The following is a 19,232-nucleotide window of genomic DNA, read 5'->3' as shown; positions in this document are numbered from 1 at the left end:
CTGACTTTCTAACACTGTAGTAAGGTGCTGACTCACCAGCCTGGTGCCTCCTGCTGGTAATCTGGGAATTAGTTCTCTCAGCCCTGGAATGCCTTCTTCTGGCCAGTTTCTCCCTGCCCTTACCTGCCCCCCTGCAGTCCCTCCCGGACCACAGTGCCCTTTACCTTGGGGGGCTCCCCCTCACCCAGGGAACCCCACTCCCCTGAGCCCACCTCACCTCAGTGACCCACTGCCAGTCCTCATCTAGGCCCTTTACTCAGGGGCAAACTGCAGTCTGCAAAGGCCACTCATCATTGGCTAGAGGATTGGACCTGCTGCCTTTCCCTGCAGACCCAGTACCTCCTTAGGTCTTCCTGTCAGGCCTCAGCCTGGGAGGTCACCAGGCTTGAGCTCCCCAGCTCAGCCTGCCCCTTCCCCAGCACTGCTCTGTTGAAGGTACCTTGTGTTCCCAGGAAGCTCAGTCCTTCCCACCCCAAGACTAGAGTGAGACTACCTACCTCCTAGCTCACAGCCCTCTGTATATCAGCCCTACCGGGCTTGGACTGGCTGCTACCTGCCTTCCCCCGATTGGCTCCTTGGGGCAGCCCTTTCCCAGAGCTGGTTTTAACCCCTTTCTCTCCAGAGCATGGTACTTGCCCCGCTACAAGAGCCCTCCCAAAATGTGACCTATCTAGCCCTTTGTGGTGTAGTGTGGGAAAACTTGACTGTCCACCAAACTTGACTGTCCAGAGGACAAAGGAAGTTGGCTTGTGGGACTGTGGAATACTTTTGTGGACTCCCAGTGCACAAGTCCAGTGGGAATGAATCTACACTGCAACGCAACAGGACTTGAACTGTGGGTAGGGTTACCACCTGGCTGGTATTTGACTAGCCTCGCCAGTTTTTTTTTTTATGGATCTGCCATTTGCCAGAAAAATAATTTAATATGCGGGGGTGGGGGGGGGTTAACAGGGATCTAAAGATCTGCTTTATCATCACAAGAAATAGACGCAATTGATTTTCTCTATGATAAAATTCCAAAATGTTCACATTCAAGTGTATAGTTAAAATACAGAATCACTGCAATTTGGGGGAAAATAATCTCAATGAAGACAGACATAAAAAAAGCAGCTTGGAGAAACACAACCAAAGAAAGAAAATTATGTAACCAATCTTATCTATATGTATTACCTCTCTAGGTACTATAAGTGGCTGTTGAAGGTTGTGGGCTGTGGAATTGCTTTGAGGTTGGGGGGTTGGAGCAGGCTTGCCTCGTGTGTGTGTGTGTGTGTGTGGAGCAGGGCTTGCATTTCAAAGGTGGTAACCCTAACCATAGGTCCTGGTTTGACTCAGGCACAGACCCTCCACTCTGTATCCAAGAGTGGATCCTGCATCCAAGCACTGGGTTGGCGTGATTTGTGTATAGATAGAAGGGTGGTTAGGCTCGAGTCTGAGTTTGAACCCTGGACTGCAGTGTAGACATTCCCTGGGACTCACTCAAATTAAGAAGGTAAAACAATATGAGCTTGTTTCATCGGGCAGTTTTACTAGTTTTGGCCTACAGTACCTCCTCACTTAAAGTCATCCCGGTTAACATTGTTTTGTTGTTACACTGCCGATCAATTAGAGAACATGCTCGTTTAAAGTTGCGCAATGCTACCTTATAACATTGTTTGGCAGCCACCTGCTTTGTCCACTGCTTGCAAAAAGAGGAGCCTGTTGGAGCTAGCTGGCGGCGGCTTGGAACCAGGGTGGACCGGCAGCCCCCCCATCAGCTCCCCACTCCCCTAAGTTTCCTGTGAGGCAGCCACCTAGCAGGCTATCACCTGCCTGCAGTTCAGCTGTCCCTCCCCCCACTGCCATGTGCTTCTCCTGCCCTCTGCCTTGGAGCTGCTCCCGGGAGCCTCCTGCTTGTTGTGCTGGGGGAAGAGGGAAATGGGTGGGCTAATGTCAGGGTGTCCCCCTCCCCCCTGCTCCTCCTGCCCCTCGCTTACCCTATCTCCATAGAGTAGGGGGGGATACGACAGGGCTCAAGACAGAGGGAGCTTGATGGCAGCAGCTGCTGTCTCAACATATTGATCTACTTAAAAAGGCAATGTACTTAGAGTGCGGTCAGCGTGCTTAAAGGGGCAATGTGCATCTCTCTCACACACACAGGGTGTGTCTCGCTGTCTCCTCTTCCTCCATTTGTGCTGCCTTGTAGAGAATAGGGCTACATTAACAACGTGTTAACACTTGAGGGCTCAGCCAAGTGCTAGTTCATCATTTAGCAGTAAGGCATTCCCTGGGAAATATCCCATCCTCTTCCACCCTCTGACTTCACCACCTCACCAGAGCTTCACAATCATCATTGCTGTGTACAGTATTAAACTGTTTGTTTAAAACTTATACTGTGTGTGTGTGTGTGTGTCTCTCTCTCTCTCTCTCTCTATATATATATAGATATATCACCATCTGAATAAGGGGACATGCAGCATATGGGCATGCAAGGGGAATAGTTCAAATGTGACTCTATAGGCGGAGGATACATGGAGTGAAGGACTGATGGGAGAATAGGAGAGAGGAGCAAGAAATTGAAGTGAAGACGAATGAGAGAACACTGGAGGAGACAGAGATACTATGGAGAATTAATAAGGAGGGCAAGTGACAGAATATAGGAAAGGAAGGACAAACATTATTAAAAACCAATAGGGGATAAAGAGGGAACTAATAAATAGTATAGGAAAAACTACACTAAGAGAAGATGATGTAAAAGATGGAGGGAAAAAAGTGAGTTATATTGTAAAAGGAAACAAATGCTGCATGAAGAACTGAAGCAAGGCAAATGTAGCAAGTTAAGGTTTGCAGTTTTGATGTACATGTGTGGGTCTCAGGATTTTAGAGTGACAAGGTAGATGAGGTAATATATTTTGCTGGACCAACTTTACTGGCAAGAGAGACAAGATTTTGAATTTATGCGGTGCTCTTCTTCAGGTGCAGGAAAAGTACTCAGGGAGTCACAGCTAAATACAAGGTGGAAAACAACGTAAAGCACTGTGAGCACTGGAGAGTTAAAAAAAAAATTGTCCATGCCATGGGACAAAACTTCACAAATCTGGCTGGTGAGTCTTGCCCACATGCTCAGGGTTCAGCTGATCACCACATTTGGGGTCAGGAAGGAATTTTAAACCACGATTTGAGGACTTCAATAGCTCAGACATAGGTTAGAGGTTTGTTACAGGAGTGGTTGGATGAGATTCTGTGGCCTGCGTTGTGCAGGAGATCAGACTAGACGATCATAATGGTCCCTTCTGACCGTCAAGTCTATGATTCTATCTTAAAAACCAAACACACCATGAACTGAAAATAAGTGCATAGAACCAAGTCAAAGTAACCATATTCCAGAGTCCCTAGTGCCCCATCCGCCAAAATGTGGCCACTCTAGCCCATGGTGCACTGTGGGAAAAAATTACGGCCCACCCTGCACATTATCAGGAAGCTCGCTTTGCAAAAGGCTTGCTCAGTTCACTCTTCATTGAAAACCCAGGAGGCTTTCTGATAGTGTGCTTGCAGATCAGTGATCAGAACAGAATGGGTTAACGCTGACCTGAGCTGGTGCTGTTTGCCAAGGGAGGGGCAGCTTTTGTTTTCAACAGAGTGGATTGCAGATTGTTGGGATACAGAGGACTAAAGAAGATGCCCAATGAAACTGTGCAATACTTCTGGGTGACTCCCATGACCTGAGTCAAGTGGGACTGTGGCTACAATGCAAAGCAATAGGTGCTGGACTCGAGCTTGGACCCCACAATCCTGCAGCGTTCTGGGACCCTGGGTTTGAGCTCTGAGTTAGCCCAATTATATTGTAGACACAAAGAAGATAAGCCTTGAACCTGAGTTTGAATCCTAGACTTACTGGATTACAGGTTTACATACACTGCAGTATAGACATTCTGGGTAAGCCTAAAGTTTGAACTCAGGCTCAAGCCTAACTCCCCTTCCATCCACACACAAACCGTGCCAACCCAGGGTCCCAGAAACCACAAGTGCAGGTCTGAGCCTGAGTCAAGCCGGGACCCACAGTTCAATCCCTATTGCTTTGCAGTGTAGATGCAGTCCCACTGGACTTATGCTCTTAAGAGTTGATCGAAAGTATTCCACAAACCCATGGGATAACTTCCTTTGTCCTCTAAACAGTCAAGTTTTCCCACACCGCACCACAAAGGGCTAGAGTGATTACATTTTGGGAAGGCACTAGGAAGTCTGGGATATGGGTGGTCGGACTTGGGCCCACATAATGCAGTGTAGACTCTGGAGTCCCAAGATGGGATCCAGGATTCAACAGTTCTTAACCTGGGGTTATAAAGGAGTGTAGACGCTCAAGCCCTAGGTTAACAAACCCAGGGTCTTGCTAACTTGAGTTTTACTGACTCTGGGCTTATATTGCAGTGGAAAGACACCCAGAAAGAGTGGTAGCAGCAAAGAGGAGTGAACTGCCACTAGATTTCTCTGTCCAATAATGGTGCATGAGGGCAAGGGGATAAATGGCCAGCACATTAAGACCTCTTTCCTAAGACAAAGGTTTACTTCCTTGGGCTGCAATGGTAGCGGGTGTCCCAGCCAGTCACCTTCCCCAATCTGAGAGAAACTTCCAAACTAGTACAAGCACAAGGCAGCCTAGGTTTTGCAGAGACACTTCTTTGATGCTTCTATAAGAGTGTGCAAAGAAAGTCAGCAGAGCATAAGGAACTCAAAAGCTAGCTGGGACCCAAGAGAACTTGGAAACAAGCCAACTCAGTATACAAGCGGAAATATGAAAAATATCTATTTCAGAAAAATACTTTCTATAAAAATTAAAGATAGAGAGCATTATTTTTCTATTATAAAAGGAAAAAGTAACACATAAAAGGATATTACCAGTAGCTTAAAGAATCTTTATGTCAAAAATTGGCTTGTGTGGTTCATAGCCCCATGTTTTCCATTCATAAAAAAACTTAATAAAAATATATTAAGTTTTGTTCTATAATTAATATCTCCTATGGTACAGTCTCCTAATAATATTTTCAAGAGGCAAATACTGTTTAAAAAAATAACTAGACACAAAAAGCTCAGAGTAAAAGGGGACATACGTTATACATAAAAAAACCCTCCCTATATTAAGACAGACTGTACAAAAGCATGCTACTTTTTGAAGTCTTTAACATTTCTTCGAGACATCACTTGAGGTTGGTGCCCAATCACTTTGAACTAGAAAACATGGGCAGCATAGTATACCATAATCCAAAGACTCACAACTCTTAGGACTGTTGGCATGGTTTGTACGTTTATTGTTTTATCAGGTCAGGTAGAGACCAGCAAAATTCACAGTAATTTTCAAGGCTTTTATTTACGGTAGACCTTCAAATTTAAAAATGGAGAAAATATGAAGTCTTGGAGAAAATTATAAATTGAGAATATGAAGTTGAACTATATTCTAAGGATCTTTGACGTCTAATGATGCTAAACAAAGAAATGTAAATATTATGACTAAAGGAAATTATTCATACCCTAATCTCTTACAAATTTATTCAAGAATACTTCTACAGAAAAATAAATATCCTTAATTAGCTACTATAATTAAGATTTAAAACCCCAATATTATACTGATTATTTTGAACTGGAAAAAAAGGTCAGAATAGGATTACAACTGGAACTCTGGAAAGAATATCAAATGTCCAGATGATAACTTGGACTTGGGCACATTTTCTGAGAGGAAACATATGTCACTAGAATTATTTCAGTTATTCAGCAGAAAATTTCAATTTTCAAGGGCAAAGAATTCATTTCTTTCCAAATGCAGAAAGCCCACTGAGAGAGACTTCCAAGTTCACCTGGAACCTAATTTTGTTCATCTTATATAAGCTTTTAAAACATTTGCCTCATTTTACATGGATGATATACTGGTTTTCAATAGTATCTATAAAACTGATATTGCATTTTAAAATTGGAAAAACATACACACAAGTCTTTTTTTAAAGTAAGAAAGTGCATATGTGATATTTTTATATAATCAGGATTATTTTTCCTATTTTAAGAGATTTGCTAACATATCTGTGCTTTATACTGAGAATGGATGCTTTGATGTTTATTTATGATGTATGGTGATTTACTTTTTTATGGCCTGTTTGACACATGTATTTGAAGTTTGCATTTTTAATGTGTTACAACAATTTAAATGAAATAGCTTTAAAGTGAGTATTGGCTTAGTAAGTATCTTAATGATTTTAATTTTTTTCTTACAGCAATTTTTTCACAACAGATATTTAATTTATCTTGCACAGTAGAAATATAGCTGTCTTACTTAGAACAACGCTTCCTCAGCTCTCATCCCCTAATGCCCCTACTCTACTTGCGCTACATTGATGACATCTTCATCATCTGGACCCATGGTAAAGAAGCCCTTGAGGAATTCCACAATGATTTCAACTATTTCCATTCCACCATCAACCTCAGCGTGGACCAGTCCACACAAGAGATCCACTTCCTGGACACTACCGTGCTAATAAGCAATGGTAACATAAACACCACCCTATACCAGAAACCTACTGACTGCTATTCCTACCTACATGCCTCCAGCTTTCACCCAGATCACATCACACGATCCATTGTCTACAGCCAAGCTCTACGATACAACCGCATTTGCTCCAACCCCTCAGACAGAGACAAACACCTACAACATCTCTATCAAGCATTCTTACAACTACAATACCCACCTGATGAAGCGAAGAAACAGACTGACAGAGCCAGAAGAGTACCCAGAAGTCACCTACTACAGGACAGGTCCAACAAAGAAAATAACAGAACGTCACTAGCCGTCACCTTCAGCCCCCAACTAAAACCTCTCCAACGCATCATCAGGGATCTACAAACTATCCTGAAGGACGACCCATCACTCTCACAGATCTTGGGAGACAGGCCAGTCCTTGCTTACAGACAGCCCCCCAACCTGCAGCAAATACTCACCAGCAACCACACAACAGAACCACTAACCCAGGAACCTATCCTTGCAACAAAGCCTGTTGCCAACTGTGTCCACATATCTATTCAGGGGACACCATCATAGGGCCTAATCACATCAGCCACACTATCAGAGGCTCGTTCACCTGCACATCTGCCAATGTGATATATGCCATCATGTGCCAGCAATGCCCCTCTGCCATGTACATTGGTCAAACTGGACAGTCTCTACGTAAAAGAATAAATGGACACAAATCAGATGTCAAGAATTATAACATTCATAAACCAGTCGGAGAACACTTCAATCTCTTTGGTCACTCGATTACAGACTCATCCAGCTTGGTCTACAACTCCTGCCTGTGAATTTTTTCCCCTTTATTGGGATGCAGGCTTCCGACAGCTTCTGCAGCTTTGATTTAAAATAATCCCAGGCCTCCTCTACCTTTAGATCTATAAATTCTTCAGTCCAATCCACTTCCCTAACTAATTTCCTTAATTTTTGAAAGTCAGCCCTTTTAAAATCAAAAACCCTAGTTGCAGATTTATTTTTGTTAATCCTTCCGTTCAGTTTGAAGTGAATTAGCTCATGATCACTTGAGCCAAGACTATCCCCTACAACCATTTCTTCTATGAGGTCCTCACTACTCACCAAAACCAAATCTAAAATGGCATCCCCTATTATGGTGCCCTATTAAGGGCTCCTCTTTGCCTTTGAATAAAACTGACAGTAGCATGATACCATTCATATTGGAGGCCATGGTACGATTTCTCCTTCCCAGAACTCATTACTACATTCCCTCCTCCCCACCCCCACCCCCAGAAGTGAGAAGATAAACACACTCACACAGAAGCTTTGTCAGTTTTTCCCTTCTGTTACATATCACTTATTTTTCAGACTATTTTAGAAGTATTTCCTTCAAAATACTACAGAACTCACCCCAAAACACATTCCTGAAAACAAACTAATACCAGCTGAACAGCAGACTATCAAGTAATTTCTCCCACAAGCAGTACGAAGTCTGAGTGAATCGTGACACCTCATAAATATTTAATGATTGCCTGATAGGCTGTCATTAACATCAAACAGCAATCTAGGTTTGCTACATTAAACATGATTCCTGTGTTAAGAGGACATCACAAACTGCCTCCAAGATCTAGATACTAAGAAATGCCCACCAACTTGGACAAGGTGTAATGAGGCCAATTGCACTGAGGGAGATAGACACATATTGGGTTAAAAAAAAGCTTCAATGGGTCATAAGACCAGACATGCCATAAGGCAATCTGTCATAGAATACTCATATTAAGAAGTGTGTCAAATCGGAACATTCAAAAGAAAAGACAAACGTTCCTTTATGTTGTATGAAGTGTAAACGTTCAGAATTAATAATTCATGGGACAGAAAAAAATATATCAGATTGTGATATAAATATTAACAGGACACTGTCAACTTGTTTAGACTACAATTTTGACTGTCCAATCTTAAAAATGTCAGTCTAGTAAGGAACAGTCTTCAAAGCACAGAAGTCAATTAAAAAATACATTAATGTGAAAAAATTTAAATTCTCTGTTCTTGTAGGACCTACACAAAACAATGCTTTTCTGCTTTGTGTTCTGCTGGAGCAGAGCGAGCGCTAATTAACTAGCATATTTGATTCCTAGAGTTGTGCTGTGTTGACAGCAATCATATTGGAGTACACATAAGAAAGCAAACCAAAATGACATGTTAAATCCAAGATCCAGAGGTGGGGGTAACAGGATAGGAATGTAAGAATAATCAACATTTGACAAATTGAAAGGTAAAAATGTCACGTTGCCATGGAGTGATTTGTGTAAATTGCAGAATTACTCTTGGGGGAAAAAATCTAGACTAGGGCTAGCTGCAGAACTATAAAACACAATTTATAAAATAAAGTATTGAACAAATACTATACAACTAGGTATATAACTGGTCAAATATTGCACAAAAAAGGTACATTACATATTTTTTCAACCCATAAACCATAAAATTCATCAAGTACTACATTTGTTTAATACAATTTGACTAGTTTAAATCAAATCATTTTGAGAATCTAAAGCAGTGTTTAACCATCTTTGGCAAATGATAGCAATTATTTTAAATAAGCAGTTGGAGACCCAAAGGTTATAAAAATATACTTTTCTGACTCGTGTCCAGCTTCTCTGCTTCTTATCTTATTAAATAAAACATTTGAAGACAACCTGCAACAGTCATTGTGTCAAACCACCAAGAAAATGGTCAAAATATGCACAATTTTAATTTAAAGCATGTATTTACAGATGAACTGGAAACATGAAATGCGTGAAAACAGAATTTTACAGAGAAAACAATGAACATCTATTATGTTGGCAAATAGTAGACAGGCAGTGCAATGGCAATACCTTGCTCTCACCCTCCATTCATTTTGATATTCAAAGTCATCAAATAGCCTCACTTCTTTTTGAGCCCCGGTTCAGCAAAATGCTTAAGCGCCTATTTACCTGCTTAGGTGCTTTGCTGAATTGGTTGAAATAGGTGTTTCTTTTCCTAACCACTAACTTTTTCTAAATGATTTTGATGAAATGTATGCAGAAGACTTGAAAATAGTGTTGGAATAAAATGACACTTTCTTTCACTGATTAACCGTTGATACAACATCATGATAATCAAAAATGGCCGAAACTTAAATAAAAGTGACCTCATTTTCAGATGTGCGCACTATCTACCACTCCCATTTACTTCAACAAAATTTGTTGGTACTTGGTATTTGTTGGTACATGACACTTCTGAAAATTACACATTTTAGATCATGTATACAATACAAACTGTAGTCAATGTCAATTACATGGGCATGCAGCCACCAACATTTGTGTATCACTTGGGCATGTGCATACTGCTTGTGTCAGCGCTGTGTGTACACAGTGGGAGTGCTTATGTTGATGCAAAGTGTAGTACACCATGGGTAGGTATCCCAGTGAACCACCCTCCCGGTGCAATGTCTTTTGGGAAATTTCAGTGTGTTGTGGAACCAAAATGATTTGCCCAGGGATGTCTGGTTGCTAGGAGTCAAGTTCCAGCATGCAACTTGCCCCATCCCATAATATCATCCATATCCTATAATTTTCATGCTTTTAAAAAAAAAATTAAATGACACAAACCTGCACACCACTTTTCTGTATCTGCCATCTTGGACAGAAGCATGGAGCCTGCAGAGGTCTTCACTATTCTCCTGAATGTTGCAAATATGGAACACATGATTCTCCTTGTATTTGCAAATCTGCAGCAAGCAGCACACCAATGGGGGACATGAGGATTTCTTTGAGGACCATTTGCCGAGGAACACAGCAAAAAACAATTCTAGGTTGTTGGTGGCATTCATGGTGCAACTACAGATGGTGTAATGTTGCTCCTGGACTTTAGAAATGAGCACTGACTGGTGGGATTATATTGTAATGCAGGTCTGGGATGACAAGCTGCAGAATTTTTAGATTGAAAAAGCCACATTCCTGGACCAGCATGCCAAGCTCACCCAGCCCTCCAGAACACGAACAAAAAAAATGAGCACCAAACTGAACATGGAGAAGCTACTAGCGACTGCATGTTGGAAGCCTGCAACACTGGATTCCTACTGGTCAGTAGGAAATAATTTTGAAGTTGGAAATAATTTTGAAGATGGAAAATCCACAATGGGAGCAGTTGCCATGCAAGTGTGTAGGGCAATTAATCGTCTGCTGCTACACAGGACTTTGACTTTAGGCCCCGTGAAGGACACAGCGGATGGTTTTGCAGCAGTGCCAACTGCTATGGGATGATAGACGGCATGCATATCTCTATTTTGACACCAGTGCACCTTGCCATAGAGGACATCCACAGAAAAGATTACTTTTCTATTGTGCATCACAAGGAAGACTTCACCAGTAATGATTTCGAGGACCCAGCCTACCCTTTGCTTGCCTGGCTCATGTAGTCATACACTGGCCACTTCGACAACACCAAGGAAAGATTCAACTACTGCCTCAGCAGGTGCAGAATGACTGTTGAATATGCTTTTGGGGAAACGGAAGGGATGCTGGCAGTGTTTACTCATTAGATTGGATCTCCATGAGAAAAATATCCCAATGGTTGTAGCTACCTATTGTGCCCTGCATAATATCTTTGAGGCAAAAGAGGAGAAGCTGCCACCAGGGCGGAAGGCAGAGGTGCAGCTGACTTTGAACAGCCAAACACAAAGACTATTACAAGATCCCAGCGTGGAGCTACATGGTTGAGGGAAGCTTTGAAAGAGCATTTTAATATTTAGCCACAGCAGTGGTCTGTGCTGGAGTGTTGTTTGGGAGAAAGACTGCAAAGTATCTCCAGGAAAGTTTAATCAAGACCTCTCAAAAGAATAAAAGGGACATCCCTATGCACATATAGTATTCCACATGTCCCCCCTTCCCCTGCCTAACCTAATGGGGGAATGAAAAGCAGGTGCCAATTCTACCAGTTCATTATACCTCTACCACTTTTTGTACGAGTGAAACAATGAAAAGTCAATACCTTTGTATTGTTAACTTGGGGTGAGATGGGTACCATCTTCAAATTTAAAGATTGTAAGGAAAAATGCATGCACAGATACATCCAAGCCTTCACCAGGTTCCTCTTCACTCAGCTGGTAGGACTGGCTACACTGTGACAGTTCTCTACCGCATTTCTCTCACACTCTTTCCTCTTCCTTCTTGCTGTTCACAGCAAGGGTCTCTGTCTCCTCCAAGGTATCCACAGTGGTCTGCAAGTACTAGTGGATTCTCCAACAAATATAGCATGCAATTCCTTGTAAAAGCAGCAGATCTGTGGTGAAGCACCAGATCTATTGTTGTACTCCCTAACCTTGCGGTATCTCTGGGTGAAGTTCCCTTCCTTTGATACAGCATTGCTGCAGATCCCTCTTCTATCCCTTTGCCTGCATGCCCAGTGCAATCTGTTCGTTGAGGTCAACATTTCTACAGCTAGTCTGTAGTCTCTTCTCCACACAGGCCCAGGAGATCCAATACTTCCTGTCTAATCCAGGCAGGAGCACAGCTAGTACGTGGATTCAACATAGCCGCCTGGGGAGTTGAACACAACAAGGATGAGCTGAGCTGATAGGTGTGCTCGCGAATGTGGGCAATCAGGAAAAGGCACGCTAAAAACATGCAGAGGATTTTAAAGGAGGGGGTGACTTTCGGTCTCTCTGACCCCTCAGCAGTGGATTTTAAAATTGAGAGAGAGAATGGGGCATTATGAAACATCTGCCAGAGGACTGTTATGATTGACACAGGTCATGCAGCATCTACACCCACACTGTGTCAAGCTCAGTAGGTCAACCACGTCTCTATGTTGTTCGGGGAGGTGGAAGAGAATGGAACTGGATCAAGTAACCTGTAGATATCACTTCCAGGATCCATTTGTGCAAGGTAATGAGCTCTCATGAAGATAGAAAATAGGACAGATGTCCCCATAAGGATTATGGGGGGGATACGTGCATCATAGCATCAGGAGCAGGAGAGATATCATGACTCTCATCCAGAGGGTCAAAATGGTCATTTCCAAAGTGTCACTTACTAGGAGGTTGCAGTAGAAGATGGTCCTTTCCTTGTGAACCTAGGTTTCTTCCTGGGGGTTCAGTTGTTTCTGTGAGCTGATATTGTACCAGGCAAGATTGCTGAGCCATCTGTGATATACTGTACTTTCTCTTTGCCATAGGTGTATAGATGGCAAGAGATGGTAACGTTGCCCTGTAGTCCTTAAGAGGGTAAAGGGACTTGTCCATGGCACTCCTGAATAACTTGGGTCCCTCAAAAAAGGTCTTCTATGGTGTTTTATACCTCCGGAAGCAGACCAGAGGACTGTAGCCAAGAAGCCTGGCTGTGATAGCCATGGAGACAGCAGCTGTGTCAGCAGCATCTAGTGAGGCCTGGAGAGATGCCTTTGTGATTATCTGGCTTTGCCTGCCTTAGCAGAGCTTGAAATTGTTCCCTCTTTGGGAAAAGTTCTTTGGATGGGATGCAGTACTTTTAATCCACCCATTTACTTGTAGGTGGTATAGAAATAGGGGCTTGCCAGAACATACAGGGGCCATCAGATCACCACTGACAGGCAAGGTGATTTGCCCTGAAAAAATATGTGAACAATGTTCAACAAGGAGCGCTGGGGCTCCTGTATCTCTTCCAACAGAATATGCAGGGTTTCCACTATGTATGTTTCATAAGATCCTGAAAGGCCTTGAAATCATTGTAAGATGGTGGGGGAGACATGACAGCCTTGTCTGGTGAGGAGGCGACTATGGAAAAGTGATGTTTCTTCTTCTGCAGGTGGCTCTTGCTGCTGTGTAAGATATTGCTGTGTGGAAGGACCCAAGGCCATCAGTTGTTCTCGCAAGCTGGGACCCTGTATAACTGGACACCATAAGGGACTCGGGTTTCCAAAAAGCCCACTGTTGTGGAGCATAAGGGAAGAGGGCAAGACTCCACATTTGTCCTTACCAGGGATGTCAAATACATCACCTACTAGGAGTTTCACCACCAGGGTGTAACCTCTAGTAATGGAGGTCAAAAGGGCAACCCTGTAGAGACACTTCCAAACCAGATGCAGTGTCATCTGTGTCTACTGGAGTGGCAAACAGTGTCAGTACTGGTGGTCAAGTTAGCACTGGGATCTGGAACGGGTCCTGTAATTGCAGAAGTACCAGAGGTCAAAAAGGATGGTGAATGGGTAGCATTTAGAAATGCATCTATGTACCCTCAGAGTTTGTGAGGGACTGGAGGCTGTGGCAGTAATGGATGGTGAGACACCCTTTGCTATCATTTTCAACAGGAAGCAGGCACCTGGAGGTGAGACAGTACCAGCGAGTAATGTGTCTTGGTACCTCTCTGCTACAGTGATTCAGGCTTCTCCAGGATCCAAAGATCTTCATGAGTTAAAAGACTGCACAGTACCAGCGAATCTGGGTAGGAAACATCAGGAGTCAGAATGTCCAGTGACACTGGAGAGAACACTGAAGTAGGATCAATGCATCTTATGTCTGTTTGCTGAAGGCAGTACTGATGACTATTTCAGTTTGACTCTCGAGTTCTTGTGTCTCAGAGAAACAGAGCCCAGTGCCAATGCAGGTCTGCTTTAGATAGCTTGCCAGACAGTTTCTTGGTACACAGCATGGATTTCTTAGCTGCTGCTGTCTTGGTATTGCAAGGGATGGGACTGCAGGTTTAGATGGTTCCAAAGGGCCCCCAGGGTCTTTTCTTACTGTCGCTGTAGAGATGGTTGCTGGAGCGCTCTGTGGATCATACGTATGGTGGGCGGGGGGAGACCCCGATACTGTGGGTCTCAGCTAGCGCTCCATTGATAAGAGTTTGAGCCTGTCCTCCTCAATTTCTTAGATATGCTCTTAAAATCTAAGTAGATCTTACATTTGGAGGGAATGTGAGACCCCCATGAGGCACCAAAGGCAGTTTGAAAGTTCTTTGCTGCATGAGAAAGACCTATGGCAGGTTTGGCAGGGTTTGAAGCCTGGAGTCTTCGATATACCCGAGACCTGCACTTGAGGCTGTGAATCATGGACTGTGAAAAACAAAGGTCCAAACAGTGCAGAAAAACAGAAGGGAAAGGGAGCCCCTCCTCCCCTTTTAAAAGCACAAACTGTGCTAAAAACAAGATATAAATAAAAATATTAAGAAAATAAAGAAAATTTTGACTAAGAGATGTAGCAAGCCATGAGGCTAGCTACCAGACACTGGAAAACTCCATCTCAAGCTGCAGGAGGTTCAGAAGGTACTGGAGTGTCGGCCGGTCCCTCCTTAAATGCCCTTGTAACAGAACACAAGAGTGCCTAATGCGCAAGCTTGTGCCCACAGACACTGCTGATAAAAACAGTGCATGGTGGCATATACATTCTGACATGGAGCATCCACAGGACCACTATTCGAAGAAAAGTCATACATGCTACTCACTTAGCCAATTTGAAGGAACTGCTAAACTAAAATCTGTCCCCAGATTATTTGAACAGCATCCTCTCAAATGACACAAGCAGTTTAGCTTTACTGCTTCACTGGAAAAACCTAGTTATAGATTGGAAAGCCATAATATGCAGACAGAGACAGATACAGGCAGACAGATATAGACACTTTTTTGAAGACAAAATCATTGATTATAAAAATTGCAGAACTGATAAATAAGGCTGTGTGTGTGTCATGGAGGTCACAAATTCCACAACTTTCCGTGATCTCCATGACTTCTGCAGCAGCCCGTACGGCTGGTCCAGGAGCTGCCTGAGCAGCTCGGGCAGCCCCTGGATCAGTCACAATGGTGGCTGATGGGGCAGTCTTGGGGGCCCCCACCCAGCCCCCCACCAGCAGGTATTTGGGTGGGGGGAGCTCAGGGCTTGGGTTGGGGCCGCTGCTTACCTGCTGGGGGGGAAGGGGGGAAGAGAGGGGGCTCCTGTCCCTCAGCTCCCCTACCTCCACATGCTGCCTCTGCTGGCAGCCAGGCACCACCCCCAAAGCTCCCATTGGCTGCAGTTCCCAGCCAATAGGAGTTGCAGAACTTGGGCTGGGGCGGAACAAAGTCAGCATAGTCAGCAAAGTCAACAAAGTGCTGGGGTCACCACTTCCCAGGAGCCTGGTAAGGAGCCTGGCCCAGCCCCACTAAACCCACCACTCACCCAGCACCCATGCTCCCCCCCAGGCCACCGCTCCCCCCGCCCAGCACCTGCGCCCCCTCCCCAGTACCCGCGGTGCTTCCCCGGGCCCACGACTCACCACCCTCCCCAGCCTCAGTTTTAGTCAGGGATATTTTTAGTAAAAGTCATGGACAGGTCACAGCCCCTGAATTTTTGTTTACTGCCCTGTGATCTGTCCATGACTTTTACTAAAAATACCCATGACTAAAATGTAGCCTTACTGATAAATGTTCCAGTCCCAAGAGCCAACTATAAAATCAGCAACTATAAGCAGATTTCTAAAATCTCACGGACTCTTCTATGGGCCCTAATTACTTGTTTAACACAATGTACAGAAGAAGAGCTGAAGCAACTGACCTAACCTCAAATATACCACAGTTAGCTACTGCAGCATAATAAAAGCATTTCCAAACAAATTTGCTTCATTAAGTGGAGGGGCGGTGGGGGAGAATGACTTTGCAAGTTTCTTGTTTGAGTCTCTGAGCACCTGCTCTTCAACAATTAAGGCTTGCATTTCAAATAAAGCAAACACAATATTTGTAATTTAAGAACCAAAGACCCAGTTTCTGAAACAAAAGCTGAGCCATTAGAATGAAAAGCGAATAAAAACATAGTACATTGCTCCAAATAGATTATTAGAGGCTATTAAAATAAAATTCATACCTTTATCATTCTAGAGAGGTCTCCAGCATCTGCTAATTCCAACACTATGTTTAGCTCATTGTCTTCAATGAAGGAGGCATAGTATTTAATTACATTTGGATGATTCAGTTGCTAAGAAAAGATAAATAGATGTTTCATTCTACAGCATGTCCTCATCTTAAATCACTGACAAATGAAGTATCCTTTCTTAACAAGGAAAAACTAATACGCTACAGAATACTTTAGCATGTTATGAAAAGTATGTGCTAACATTAATTATGTACATAATGTAAACGTTTCCAGTTTAAGAATTTCCGAACCCATTTAAAATCCATCAAGTCTCAAACTATTATAATTTTGAAGTAATAAAAGAAATGTAAATAAATATAAGTTTATTTAGAATAATATAAAACCCCATAATAATTCTGGAGGCTGTTAAGCATCGAATTGAATTCAAGTGATAACTAATAAGATAAAATACCATAAAATGACTAAAAAGGTCTCCAAGAATTAGGTACGATTTATTTTTTAAAGTAAGTCTTCTATAAGTAAATAAATATACATGTTCAGCTGTAAGTTAATACATATATGAATTGATAACAGAGTGCATGTTTATGTTTTGCAACAAACATTTGCTCACTCGCTCTCTTTTTTTAAAGTCAGAGCTAACTTAACAACCTTAAAGCTAATTGCATCTTTCAGGAAACTATATTTATTTAAATATCAAAATGAAGCAAAAAATATCAGCAGGCTTCAGGTGCCTGCAGAAGCAGGCAGGTAAGTGTGAGAAATGTGTTGAAGCAGGTTAATAGTTGAGTGGAACAGACAGTTTAACTTGTTGATGTTCAACTAGGATAATTCAGATCTGTATATAAGAAGTTAAAAATATATGGTATTTATAGATGCCTATATATGATTTCCTATCTTGCAAGAACATGCCGGTCATGGCCAAACTCAATGTATTCCAAAAACTAAAATTAATCCAAACTGTTGTGTTTCTTGGAAGTCACTAGCCCAGCTGTCACTGTCACATGGTTAGTTTGCACTTCTGTTAGGTCTATCTCAAGTGCACCCTTTCAAATGACAGGCCCTGTGCCTTCCCGCCTCTCAGAGTGGAATCCCAAGATTTTCTCACTCACAGACCCAGTTCTAGACTGAAAAATCCCCTTTTTACCAATAGCATTTCCACAGCAGATCCAACTGGATTTGGCACTTGCAATAGGTGTCCCTTCATGAGCTGTTACCAGCAGGTAAATGCAGTGACTAAAAACAGCTTAGTCAAGATCTTTATTTATTCATAGGAACACAGCATCCAGAGAAAAGGGTTAAAATAACAAAGGGCCTACACATGTATCTTACCTAAAGTTTAGGCATCCCTGCTTCTTGGGCCCGGAGTCCCATCTGCCTCCTGGCAGACACTGCCTCCCCCTTCAGCTCAAAGACTATCTACTCAAGAGTATTTTATTCCATGTTCCCCATCTGAAAGCCACCATCCTTCCCCTCAAAATAAGTCTGGGGTGGTGCGTTCATCTTGGTCAGAGACTGGATTCAAAGGCATTGACACATGTATTGCCAGTGATTGGGTTATCTAAAGCCATTGTCTGCCTTTCTATGAATGGTCAAGGAACTTTGGCAGGAATTAACACTAAGGGTTATGTCTTCACTACCAACAAAGCAACACTTTAACATGGCTGTATAGTCATGGCACCACCGCTGAGAGAGAGCTCTCCTAGTGGTATTTAAAAAAAAAAAAAAAAAAACCCACCCCCACGAGGGGAGTAGCTCCCAGTGCTGGTGCACGGTCTACAATGCCACTTTACAGTGCTGAAACTTGCATTGCTCAGAAGTGTGTTTTTTCATATCCCTGAGGGAAAAATTTTCAGCGCTGTAAAGTGGTAGTGTAGACAAGGCCTTAGAACTCACATAATAAACAGCAAAACAAGAAGTATGGTTAATACACACTATATTCATAAAAAATAGAGATATCTCCCACATTCTTCACACAAACTTAGTCAATTCTGGTTTTGTAATGACTGAAAATTGCATGTCCTCGCTGCTAGTGTGGTGAAATATAAGGTAAGGTTTGTTTGTTTTTAAAGTAGGTATGTTCTTTAAGGGCACAGAACTAGGTGTTTGTCTCATGCACCCTTAATTCTATCCCCTTGTGTGTAAGCATTACAATAGTCTTGCCCAACATCACAGAAGTCTGTGGCAGAGCTAGGAACAGAACCCAGCTTCCCTGGGTCCAAGTCTAGTACCTTGAACATAAGAATGGCCATGCTGGGTCAAACCAAAATTTTCACATCTTACATTCCTCTGCCTCATTCACTGTCCACCCACTTTACTAAATGAAGGAGACTTGTAGAACAAAGAGTTTGTGATTGTGTAGTTAATAACTATCAAAACACACAGGCACAAGGGGCAACATTCTGGGAACCTCAATTCTGACATTTTCTGATTTTTAAGTGCTTGGATTTTGCAAACTTAGTTCTTATATGTTCCTACAGTCTAATGTTATTTTAATAGTGTTTTGTAAGTAAATTTCCTTTTATTTTTTGAAAGCAAACTAAAATAAAAACATCCATTATGGATTATCAGTAGGGCTGGAATCCAGGACCTTTTCTGTACAGCCCAAACCACTACATAACTAGGAACAGTAGTAAGCTCTTCTCTCCTATGTGGATCATCTCTAGAATTCCTTCTAGAGATGAAGGATGGTTCAATGGTTAGATGGATCTAGGTTCCATTTCCTGCTCTGCCACAGATTTCCTGTCTGACCTTGGTAAATCCACCTCTTTATGCCTCTGCTCCCTATCTGTACGATGCGGATGTTAACACTCCTTTGAGACATGGAAGTCCTGTGAGGATAAAAACACTGAAGACTGTGAGGCACTCAGATATTACACTGATCGGAATAATACACCTAGACAGATAGCCTAGTGGTTG

At 42.7% G+C, this 19,232-nt stretch overlaps 1 protein-coding gene across 8 annotated transcripts in view; it reads right to left on the bottom strand.

The window, feature by feature from the left end:
* The window catches only part of NEK7 (NIMA related kinase 7), a 127,006-nt gene that overhangs the window by 43,745 nt on the left and 64,029 nt on the right, over positions 1-19,232 (bottom strand). For 7 of the 8 annotated variants that reach the window (XM_048860436.2, XM_048860431.2, XM_075131556.1 and 4 more), the window contains one exon: positions 16,308-16,418. The exons of the other annotated variant lie outside the window; for it this stretch is intronic. In XM_048860436.2, coding sequence (XP_048716393.1) covers positions 16,308-16,418 — 111 coding nt within the window. The remainder of the gene's footprint in view (positions 1-16,307; positions 16,419-19,232) is intronic. 8 annotated transcript variants of the gene reach the window in all.

Source organism: Caretta caretta, chromosome 8 (genome assembly GCF_965140235.1).
Source record: "Caretta caretta isolate rCarCar2 chromosome 8, rCarCar1.hap1, whole genome shotgun sequence".
Classification (NCBI taxonomy): domain Eukaryota; kingdom Metazoa; phylum Chordata; order Testudines; family Cheloniidae; genus Caretta; species Caretta caretta.
The sequence above is the reverse complement of the archived record's forward strand: the minus strand, read 5'-3'. Positions and strand labels throughout refer to the sequence as shown.